This window comes from Gadus chalcogrammus, chromosome 4, assembly GCF_026213295.1.
Source record: "Gadus chalcogrammus isolate NIFS_2021 chromosome 4, NIFS_Gcha_1.0, whole genome shotgun sequence".
Classification (NCBI taxonomy): Eukaryota; Metazoa; Chordata; class Actinopteri; order Gadiformes; family Gadidae; genus Gadus; species Gadus chalcogrammus.
In genome coordinates this window covers 6,922,566-6,934,447 of record NC_079415.1, presented here as the reverse complement: position 1 = coordinate 6,934,447, position 11,882 = coordinate 6,922,566, and the positions used below count along the sequence as shown (strand labels likewise).

Sequence of the window (11,882 nt, the reverse complement as noted above, 5' to 3'; positions counted from 1 at the left end):
TCCACACTGATGCAGATGCGTGGGTTAGGCTTTCCTTCCATACTAAAGGAAAATAGGTATTTATTTATAGAGGTTAGTCTCATTATAGTCACACAAGCCAGACTTAATATCTATATCTAGATTAATATTTAAAGTCTGGTGGCAGATGAGCTCAATTCTGGTTGAAAGAGCCGTTTTCGATTTCACTTCTCTGTTTCGACCAATTCTGTTGCTGAGGAATCGGACTTGCAGCATCACACCTCGCAACACAAAAATAATACAGCAAATACAGCAATGACTGGTTTAGCATAGCTGGGGAACTCGTATGATCACTGAGGGTTTTCTAAGTGCTCTGACCGCTTGGGGAATGATTTCACAAAAGTTATATTTTTCTAATTGTTCACTGACTTAAAAGAAGACTTCAGGAGAATCAGGAAACAAAAGACAAATGACCACTTTCTGGCCTCAAAGTGAACGCTGTGTTTGAACTGCACTGGACGTGGATATTTAATAGTTATGGCAGTAACAAAATACTCCTACTTTAAAACTCTAGTTAAATATATATATGTGTTTATGAAGTGAAGTTAGAGATTTGTGTGCCAGTGTTTGTGGGTGTTCATAATGCCTGTTAGCATTATTTACGTTAGCTTTCACCGTTACTTAGTGACCACCTCAACAAGGGGAATTTCTACCGCCCTCGCACAGTGTTATAAACAGACATCAACAATATGCATGCTGTATGTCGCAAATTATGGAGAGGGAGGGGTTGTTGCCGTGGGATACCATGCTGTGTTGTGTTTGGCCCTTTCCTTCGGTCCGGGAGAATTTCTGTCCATAAGTGATGAGTTGCTCCTACCTCCATGATGACATCACTGAGTCCCCATGTAGTCCATAGCAGCTCTGTCGTCGGTCATGGCAAAGGGGATCAAAATTCACATAACTGAAGGGCAGCATGAAATATTGCCTGGAGCCATTTCTTGCCTTCTTTGAAAGGCGATACGTCTTGATGAAAACGCTCTGATGCTTGTTGTTTCAGGGTGTTTGCTTTGCAATGGAAGGTGGATGTTTCTGTGTGAAATATGAGGTTGAGTTTTCTTGCATCATTTTTGAAGAAACCTGTGAAATGTGATCTGTTGTTCTAAGGGTATGGTATAGCCTATGGATTGAATTGGCATATTCCAGTGTTTGTTTAAGATCCATATTTCTCATGTTGAGATTTGTAGTGGGGAAGCATTTGTTGTTGGTTATAAATAATGTATCAACCCAAAAATCTGTTAAATGATCTGAAAGACGGTTGAATCTATATTTATAGACAATTAACAAAAAGAAGGTTTCATCAATCAATGACATGGTTTGAGCTCAATCAGTTTGTTAATTAAAAAAATTCTTGAAACAAAACATACAAAAGCATATGCCATTTGCATGACATTTTGAATCAAAGCACCAGACAATAAAGTGAATGCACACGTTTCATAGCATGGTTGGTCCCATTGGGAAACCAACCTTCAACCCTGGCTAGTATTAATGCCTTGCTCTCCCAATTGAGCTACACAGGACCTATATAACTTTAATGAATACAACCCAACATGAGTTTGATTCAATGTAACTATCTAGATGAAGGGGGTTTGTAAGGCTACGTGTGTGTTTCAAAGGGTGTGTCTCTCTGTGATTTTCTGTATAGCTTCCTCCTGGGTCCGACTCAAGGAACCTAAATCCTCATAGTATCAGGTTCCTTTTCCTCTTGATTGTGTCTTGGGTGTCATCCAACGTCTTTTTCCATCGTTTTTTGTTTTTACTCCCAATGTCATCACAAAACGCACACCCCAATGAAAAGGAAAATCACATTTCCTGTTTTAAGAACTATATTATTAGTCAATAGCATTATTTTACATTGCTCAAATCGCATTCATTGCTCAAATCATCTAGACCCACGGGCAAAGTTGTGTTAGAACACTGAGTCATCAAAAGTAGTGTCTCCCATTTCACAAGACCGAAAGGGACAGTAAGGAGCCGCTACGAATGAGGAGGGTGTCGACGCCCACAAGCGTGCTGTCGGCGTACGGAATCGAACCCGGTGCCTTTTCGTCCGCGAGTCGAACACCCTATCTTCTTTACTATCCGCCCCCCATATACGTAACAATTGTGATTTAGGTTATCGCAGTATGTATTCATAATACAAAGAATGGAACGATCAGGATGAGGATAATGAGAAGAAGGATATGGGACTGGAGGAAGGGACTTTGAATTGAGGGCCCGTGGGGGTTTTCCATTCAGGTCTTTAGTGCGGTGCAGCTTGATACTTGCAAGGTGCTTATGGAGGGGAATGCCGCTTGGAGCCGAAGAATGGAATATAGAAGGTGTTTTTTTTCACTCTATTTGTCATCTCGCATGATGTCTTCTTTTCCAGCCTGCCGTGTTTAGTCCTCCACGGACCAGTTATGCTCGGAGCTGGAAGGCCAAGGTTCCAGCACTACTACACATGTCTAAGCTCTCGCTCGCTCGCCCTCTCTCTCCCCACCCCTCTCACTCTCGCTCTCCCTCTCCAGCACTGTGATGATGAGGAAAACCTTCCTTTGTTGTTCTTGTTGCCACGACAATGAATGAAATTTGCCACGAGCTGGTCGCGGGTCATAGACAGACACGTGTGTGTGTGTGTGTGTGTGTGTGTGTGTGTGTGTGTGTGTGTGTGTGTGTGTGTGTGTGTGTGTGTGTGTGTGTGTGTGTGTGTGTGTGTGTGTGTGTGTGTGTGTGTGTGTGTGTGTGTGTGTGTACGCGCGCGTGTGCGGTGGAGAGGAAGTTGGGTGGAGCTGTGTTTCTTAATTGCTTTTTCCTTCATCTTTATCGTCTGCGTATTTGGTGAAACCAGATGAATCCAATCCATTAGGATCTAGAAGTCACAACGCCAATGGTTTTTCAAATGGTGGTGTAGTGTTGTACGTCAGCGGGCTCCATCCAGATGAACCCATATGTATCTCTACCTGCTGAGAGAGAGAGAGAGAGAGAGAGAGAGAGAGAGAGAGAGAGAGAGAGAGAGAGTATGTTCTCGTAACACCTGTGGCCTATGTGAGAATTCTCGACAGATAGTTTGCCATGTATCGTTGTTTGTTTGTTGTTGTAAATGAGTTTGCGTCCACAGGCGTTAAGAGCTGTTGTCTACACGTTTCTGCACATGTTGTGTGACGTTTTCAGTGTTAACACGCACACCTTGTTTCAATTAAGGCTGACTGATCTGATTAAGGTCACACTCTGAGTAAGCATTTACATACTGATAACCCTGGCCGCTTACTCATTCTCTGTGATCGCCCAACAGTCTTGCTCACTGTTTCTTCACCATCTCACAAGGTCAGAAAAAGAGAGAGAGAGTGACACACACACACACACACACACACACACACACACACACACACACACACACACACACACACACACACACACACACACACACACACACACACACACACACACACACACACACACACACACAGCGAGAGTGCCATTCCAGAGAGCGAGAGAGAGACCTTTTCAAACTGTAACAGAGAGCGAGTTATGACCAGATGTTGGTGGCATTCCTGCCTCTCACCTCCGACTGTACTGAACCGTCCTCCGATACCATTACCTCCCTCGAGTTCCTTCTGAACCGTTCTTTAACGTTACGCAACTTTGACTTCGTCTGTCGCTCAAAAAAGGCTACCCCATTACCAAATCATAAGGGGACACAATGGAAAGGTTTTGTTCAATGATGTCATTGGGTGAATTAGTATTCAGGTCAATGTAATCCGAGTACGCCAACACACAAAAGCCATTCCCTCCTTTGTGATTGTTTTTGTTGAGTAAAACAAGTGTGTCGATACACTGAGCTTAAAGCTTATTTATTTATCCAAGCATTCTTGCGTTGTTTCTTCCCTGTATTTATTTCAGACGCCGACAGCGACTCCCTATTGGCCGACGAGGCCAACGACATCACGGACGTGGCGCCCTGCCGCAAGCGGCGCTTTCGCCACCTCGCCGCGCCGGCTGAACCCGTGGCCAATCAGGCGCCCCCGGAGACGACCTCCAGACACAAGTAAGACCGGCGGCAGAAAGCAGCGCCATGACATCACACCCCCACCACCACAAGCACGCTTTTAAAACAACACGGCAACATACTACAAACACGTGCGCACCGTCAGTCCTGTCGGTTTGTTTTGGTTTCTCGCGAGAAACAAACGTTCCAGAGAACAGTTTATCCACACTAACCAAAGACCCCACCCCACCCCCCCCCCCCCCCCCCCCCCCCTAGGGGCGTCACTGTGTTTATTTCATTCTTAAATCGGTTTATTGGCGTTGTAGCTCGTAAACTTGCCGATGAGTCAGTGTCTGTTCATCTGGGTGGGCGTGGCCCTTCATCCCCCCAAGGAGTCACATCAGTAGAGTCCGGGTTCACTGGAGTCAGGCCCACTGTCATACTATGTTGGTTTGTCATCAGACGGAATCCCCTCGTGTCCGTCGACCAGTGTGTTCTCCTTGCGTCATTTAGCTGTGCTACAACTTCTCGGCAGAAAAGAACCATCGCCCCCCTAAACCCCCGGGTCCTCTCTCCATCCTCCCCCACTACCCTCACCCGTCCCCCCGACCCCTTGACCGATCCTTCCTCATCACCCCTCACCCATCTCCCTCTCCCCCATCCTCCCCCACGGGCCTCGCCTTCCCCCCCCCCCCCACCCTCACCTTACCTCCCTGGCCATCGCCGGTTCACCGACACCTCACCCATCCCACATCTCCCCCACCAGCCTCACCCCTCCTCCCCCAGCCGTCACCTAACCCGTCCTCCCCCACCGACCTCCTCGCTCTCTCCCACGTTCTCAGCCGTCCTCTCCCACCGCCCAGACCCCTCCCCGTGCTCACCCCCATCCCCACCTTGACCCCCCCTCCTCCCCCTAGCCCTCCTACCCCACCACCTTCCCCTCGGAATGGGAAAGTTAAACACCATAAAGTGACTCTTTGTGATGTAGAATTACACGGTCAACATGCTCCCGGTCCCTAAATAACAAACAAAACTTGCGGTGCTGGAATTTACTCATTAAATGTAGAGGGGGTTGTCTACTTAATGAGGGGGTTGTCTACTTAAACTGCCTTTTAGATGTAAGAGTAAGACTTGTGTGTGGATCAGGGGGACCTTTTGCGTGGTGGTGTGACGGAAAGTGATTTGTGCATCTTTGTGTCAACTTTTGTCAAAGGCGTGGGAATCTACCGGAAATATGATTGTGAAAGTTGGTCTCCTATCATTATGAAATAGCTTCACCGCACATTACACATTCTTATATTGTGAAATTCATATACGTAGTGTGAATTACACAACAGGTCCAGGCACACCTCGTCACGGGACCTGCTGCCGACGCACTTTGATATTAAGACCAACTCACCCGGCCCCGCCCGCAAATTTATGTTAAAATTTCTGTTTTCAATTTTCGCATACAAAACCTGACTTGGCACTTGAGTTCAATTCTTGCTCCTTGTGCTTTGCGTTGTCCAAACAATACGATTCTAGTTGTTTGTGTCATGAGGATACAAACATGAAGGGAGATTTGTGCTGGGTATGCTTATAGGGACTTTCAGGAACACACACAGGACACCGTCTGATCTGTGTTAAGGACAAAGGTCTCCGATGCATGGATGGAAGAACGTCTGGTATTGAGGTATTTAGCAGAGATGGTAGCGTTTGTCATATATTCCTGTAATCCTGTCCAAGTTTACACTCCTGTCTCATCCAAGCAGATAGAAACACGAAGCCCTTTAGAACCAGCTGTCTACCTTCAGGGCGTGTTAAAGTGAAGGCATTCCAGTGAACATCATATTCACCTCTCTAGAGTTTACTGGTAGTTAAGGACCACTGGTTGATAATTTATCGCTGGTGAAGTCCACCGGTTGAAGGTATTTGGAGACTCATTTTTTTCTCTGTTGAAAGCGAATCATCACCACATCATTCCAGCACACCACTGTTTCCTCCCTCTTGTTCTCTGTCTGCCTGCCTGTCTGTCTGTCTGTCTGTCTGTCTGTCTGTCTGTCTGTCTGTCTGTCTGTCTGTCTGTCTGTCTGTCTGTCTGTCTGTGTCTGTCTGTCTCTCCCTCTGCCTCTCTCTCTCTCTCTCTCTCTCTCTGTCTCTCCCTCTGCCTCCCCCTCTCTCTGTCTCTCCCTCTGCCTCCCCCTCTCTCTCTGTCTCTCCCTCTGCCTCCCCCTCTCTCTGTCTCTCCCTCTGCCTCCCCCTCTCTCTCTGTCTCTCCCTCTGCCTCCCCCTCTCTCTCTGTCTCTCCCTCTGCCTCCCCCTCTCTCTCAGTCACGTCTGCTGATAATGGGTTGATTGCCACAGATTCAGACAGTAAAAGACCCTTTCAACTATCCATCAATATTTTATTTTATTTTATTAAATGGACCAATCATACATTTATTTATTATTTTAATAAGGCCATCAACAGTCCGGGGGCTTGATTATATATTTTTACTGAAATTACCGGGTTCACTGCTGTGTTACAATTGTTGTCTTAGCTGTACTTGTTGCGGTGGAGGCTCATGTTTTCCTGCTAAAATTCATTATTGTGTGCTCTAAGCTTGTGCGAGCAGGGTGGGGGGGATTCAACAGGAGGTCTTGGCGATGGAGTCCAACATTCATCTCATAGAAACAACGATGCATTTCTGTTTATTCCTCTCTCTCTCTGTTGTTCTTTCTCTCTCACACTCAATCCGTCGTCTCCATGCGTCAATGGCCTCTATCGTGTCAGTATCTCAGAGTCTGGTGGACTTGCCGTTGTTTCATATTCCAAAAGATCTCCCCGATAAAAAGGTCCTTGTGTTGGGCCTTCAATACACCCGTTTTTTCCTTTTCTTTTTGGATGCGACCATTTAGAAAAACCTTCCAAAAAAGCCGTCCAACAGTTCTGATGTTGTTTTTGTACAAGTCGACTCCTGAAAGCACTGATGTACTTTACGACCACCCCCCCCCCCCCCCCACTCCCCAAGAAGCCATCGGCCCCCTGCAGACCCAGAGAACGGTGCCACATGCAGATGCAGGCCAAGAACCCCCCCCCCCCCCCCCCCCCCCCCCCGATGAAACCCCCAGCCACCCCGGACCCCCTACTTCCTGGCCCTGGGTGTTGATGGCGGGATTAGCCAGGGCTATTAGCACACTAGCACCTCTGGGGTGTGTGTGTGTGTGTGTGTGTGTGTGTGTGTGTGTGTGTGTGTGTGTGTGTGTGTGTGTGTGTGTGTGTGTGTGTGTGTGTGTGTGTGTGTGCGAAACAGAGAACACTCACAACACAACACACACAAAACCAACCACCAGGGAGAGAGAGAGAGAGAGGTTTGCAGTAAAGCCAACGCCAGCTGTTTGATCGCCCCAGTGGCTCAGCATGGACCTGGCTCCCTCCGAGGCTCCGAAGTCCTCGTCATGAGAGAGGCCTTTGTCTCGCCCCACAGCCCTCGCCCCCCTCACCCCCCCCACCCTCCGCCCTCCCCCACTCCCACCCGAGGGGAAGGTTCTCGGAGACCGGGAGAATAGGAGGGGGTCTCGGGGTATAATGGCAGCCATGCACCCCTGTTAGGTCCTCGCGACTGCGGGATAAGGTCTTCAGTCTGTGGAGGCTCAGCTCTTCTCGTCTCTGAAACCTAAGATCTCCTCCGCTGCTGACGTAGGACCCTCTTCTCCGAGAGCCCAGATCTCCATCGCTGAAACCCAAGATCCGCCCTCACCGATGGGTTAAGGGCTTCGCCTCTGAGGGATAATCTCTCCATCGCAGAAGGCTAAGAGCCACGTTAGACTGTATCCGCTGCCAAAAGGCTGCCCTAGGTACGGCGTGGGTAACTATGTCACAGGCGTAGCCCAGAAAGAACAACCGTTGTGGAACAGGCGACAACCACTCGCTTCCTCTGCGGTGTTATGTCTTTTTACCGGTTCTTTCATGATCAGAATAGTTGAGACCGTTCCTGTAGATGTTGATCCGTACAACTCATCATCTTCACATTGGGAACATCACATGATGTGGCTGAAAGCACTGAGCTGGAAGGTCAATGCTAGACACAGGCCGAAAGACAAACGCCGCAAGTACGGCGGTGAGTTTGGCGGCAAAAAAACGGTGATGTCATGCATAACTTTCTTATGTACTTTGATTCACCACACAGGTCCTCAGTTAGGAGGCTAGGGAGGAGGAGGAAGGAGATGAGCAAAAGACGGAGGACGAAGGAGATGCAGCGTCATGTCTGAGGTGTTATGGGAGAGGGAAGACCAGGAGAAGAGGAGGAGGAGGAGGAGGAAGTGGCAGAAGGAGATTGGAGGAGGAGAATGAGGCGATAGGAGGCGACGCATCCATTAGCTTTGCTTGACTTGACGCAGGAGCCAGAGAAGAAGAAGTTTTGTTGTTTTTGGTTTTGTTCCCGTTTGTTTCGTTCAGGGAAATGCGTGTTTACGTGAACCTAGAATGAAAAGTTCCTCTAATCCACTTTAATTTAAGAGCCAACAAGGAGCCATGCACCCTCTGATCCCAAACCGCACTCCTCTCCTCTCTCACTCTCTCTCTCACTCACTCTCTCTCACTCTCTCCCTCTCTCCCAATCTCTCTCTCTCTCCACCCAGACATAGGGGCTGCGCCAACTACCAGCTCGTAGCAAGGAGCCGCGCTAATCACTCCAAGATCTGGAACGCATTGAGTGTCATTTGCATGAGCGCGTAATGCCAGCTTTAAGATGGCTTTAGAAGCAGGCTTGAGCGCCCGAAAAGAGGGTTATTCCAGGTCGCAGTTTGTACACTGCATGCCGTCTCCCCCCTCGTCCCTCTATTCTGAAAACGTGCGTTGATTTTGAGCTTGTTACCGCGGTAAAGGATACCTTGGTTATGAATGGCACGAGCTATGAATGTGGGTGGCTTTTTTGGGAGAAAGGGAAATGCTTTGGGATGATTGAGTTAGTGGCGCAGTGGGGCGAGGGAGGGGGGGGGGGGAGGCCTTTCAGATTAAGGGGTACCGTATGTAATGATACCCCCGCCAAGCCCGGGAAAAATGCTGCTCTTATTCTCTCTAATGGCAAAGGTACATATAATTGGCACAGAGCTGCGCACTTCCGGCCGTATAACAGGGGCTTTTAACGCGCGAGTGTTTGCGTGTGTGTGTGTGTGTGTGTGTGTGTGTGTTCGAAAAAGCCCCTCTTGTGTTTAACTTCAAACCCCGTGGGTTTCGAGCACTTACCTTTGGCGGTTGCCGGTTCACCGCCCTGTGTTGGGGGTCCTCTGGTGGTCTTGTGAAGTGGTGGGTTTCAACATCACCCCCCCCCCCCCCCCCACACACACACATCTGGGGTTACCTCCAGCGGGTTTCAGGAAGGGACCCCCTGGACGGTGTGTGTGGAGTAGGGGACTGTTTTGAATGAGCTCAGGGTCGTGGTGGTTTGCTCGATCTCACAGTGTTCTTTCACCCTCTCTGGGCGCGCTCTTCATCGCTATCTTCGTGATCGTCGCTGCCAACTTCAATGAAGAAAGTTTTCGGCCTTTTTTTTCTCCACGCACCGATCCCCGTTCCTTGAATCGCTGTTGCCACCTTCATCATCGTCTTCGTCCTCATCATCATCATCATCATCGATACCATTTGTTCCATAAAACTGATGGAAGGATATGAAGGACCTGGAGTCTCAGTTTGTGAGGATAAAAGTGTGTGTCTGCACACACTTTCTCTCACGAAACTCAAAGTGTTGCCCAAGAAAATAATTCTGTGAAAAAAGGCTGTTTAGTGTTGCTTTATGCCCCACCAGGGACGATGGTGAAAAATAAAAGCGCATCGATGTGGACTTTGTGTAGGCAGTTTGTGAGTCTTGTGATCACCAACACACGCAGACTTTCTCCGCCAACCTGGGGGTACACACACTGTTAGTCAGGTGATTTACTGAAAGGACCCCAGAGGGTTTGTGTTTTGTTAGGTTTTTCTTTACAAGACAGAAATATGGGGGCTTTTATTTCGAAGGCTGCAGCCCTGCCGCAGGGATAAGACCCTGGGGGTCTAACCTGACCCTCTCATCCACCTTCATCTGTCTTGTATCACACACAACACACACACACACACACACACACACACACACACACACACACACACACACTCCAACTTTAGTGCATCAGTGTTATGATCCAAACGTAAACACTGGCGGGGTCTGTCTGACAAGAGGGAAGGTAAAATGTTGGTAATATAAACTGTGGGGAGAAATGGCTTCCAAAAATGCGACAAAATCTCTGCCGCCATCGCCGGATCCTAACCTGTAGATGCCAGAGGTTTTGTGGGATCCGTCGGCAAGTTGTGAACGCACAAACATAAAGGCACACATGTACGCTGGTGTACACACATGTACACTCCGCAGGTATAAAAGACGGCCCATGTGTTTCCAGTCTTTGGCCACATTATAGACTTCCTGCTCCAGGAACGTGGGCAGTAAAGTGAAGCTCGTTAGGGTACTGACCTTCTTCGCATCCTCCCTTTGGCCATCTATCCCGCTCTCTCTATAGCCTTCTTAATCCCATCACTCTGTCTCTAGCTCCCTCCTGTCGCGCTTTATTGCTGTCATAGGTCATGCATCTCTATTAGATTCTGTCTCTGTCTCTGTCTCTCTCTCTCTCTCTCTCTCTCGCTCTCTCTCTGTCTCTCTGTCTGTCTCTCTCTCTTGCTCTCTCTCTGTCTCTCTCTCTCTCTCTCTCTGTCTCTCTCGCTCTCTCTCTGTCTCTCGCTCTCTCTCGCTCTCTCGCTCTCTCTCTGTCTCCCTGTCTCTGTCCCTGTCTCTGTCTCTGTCTCTCTCTCTCGCTCTCTCTGTCTGTCTGTCTGTCTGTCTGTCTGTCTGTCTGTCTGTCTGTCTGTCTGTCTGTCTGTCTGTCTGTCTGTCTGTCTGTCTGTCTGTCTGTCTGTCTGTCTGTCTGTCTCTCTCTCGCTCTCTCTGTCGCTCTCTCTGTCGCTCTCTGTCTCTCTCTGTCTCTCTCTGTCTCTCTCTGTCTCTCTCTGTCTCTCTCTCTCTCTCGCTCTCTCTGTCGCTCTCTCTCTCTCTGTCGCTCTCTCTCTGTCTCTGTCCCTGTGTCTTTCATATCAATCTGATGTGTGTGTGCGTGTGTGTGTGTGTGTGTGCCCCCAGACGACGCCGGGACCCTCCTGCTGGCGGGAGTGCGGCTGGGCCCCAGAAGACGCTGCAGCAGCGGCAGCAAAAGGCCCCGGGCCCCACGGGGAGCCCCTCCACGGAGGACCTGTTCGACGACTTCTGATCCACCGTCTTTTTTATAAACTCTGAAAATAAAATGGGGTCTATGAGCTCTATGAATTCATATGAATACTATTTAAAAAATGTAAGTGGAAATGTTAACTTTTGGTGATTCCTTAATGGGTGATTTTACTGTGTATTTATTTGAGTCAGCGGGACAATAAAGATATGTGCTGTTTGCAATGGGAGCTGCCCATATGAAATTGTATAGGATTTTGCAAAATACGTTTTTTTCTATGCAACCATGTCTTTCAAATCAATAAAGTAAGTCTGCTTCTGTTTTGTCAAATCGAAATGTAGTGGTTGTTTTTTAACCACATGCACTATAATGCCTATGTCGTTTATATGATGGATGACTCAAAGATTCCTTCAGTTATCTAAAATCCAGAGGGTCGCTTATGACCGACACATCAGATAAACCTCACTAATGACCAGCGGCTTTGTCATCGGTCTCTGTCTCTCTCCACATCCCTTCCCGTCAGTCCAAAAGCCCGCTCCCTCTCGCCCATCTCTCTCTGTCTCTCACTCTGTATCTGTTGCTCTCTCCTGCGTCTTTTTATTGCTATCTTGGCTCTCATCTCTTTTGGACTCCCTCTTTCTTGCTCTCTCTTTTTCTCTCTCTCTCTCCCTCTTTCTTGCTCTCTCTCCCTCTTTTT

At 48.3% G+C, this 11,882-nt stretch overlaps 1 protein-coding gene across 1 annotated transcript in view; it reads left to right on the top strand.

Moving 5' to 3' along the window:
• The window catches only part of xrcc4 (X-ray repair complementing defective repair in Chinese hamster cells 4), a 22,650-nt gene extending 11,079 nt beyond the window's left edge, over nucleotides 1–11,571 (top strand). Inside the window, exons 7-8 of the mRNA XM_056589470.1 lie at nucleotides 3,898–4,042; nucleotides 11,104–11,571. Coding sequence (XP_056445445.1) covers nucleotides 3,898–4,042; nucleotides 11,104–11,230 — 272 coding nt within the window. The 3' untranslated portion in view covers nucleotides 11,231–11,571. The remainder of the gene's footprint in view (nucleotides 1–3,897; nucleotides 4,043–11,103) is intronic.
• Nucleotides 11,572–11,882: the final 311 nt, after the last annotated feature.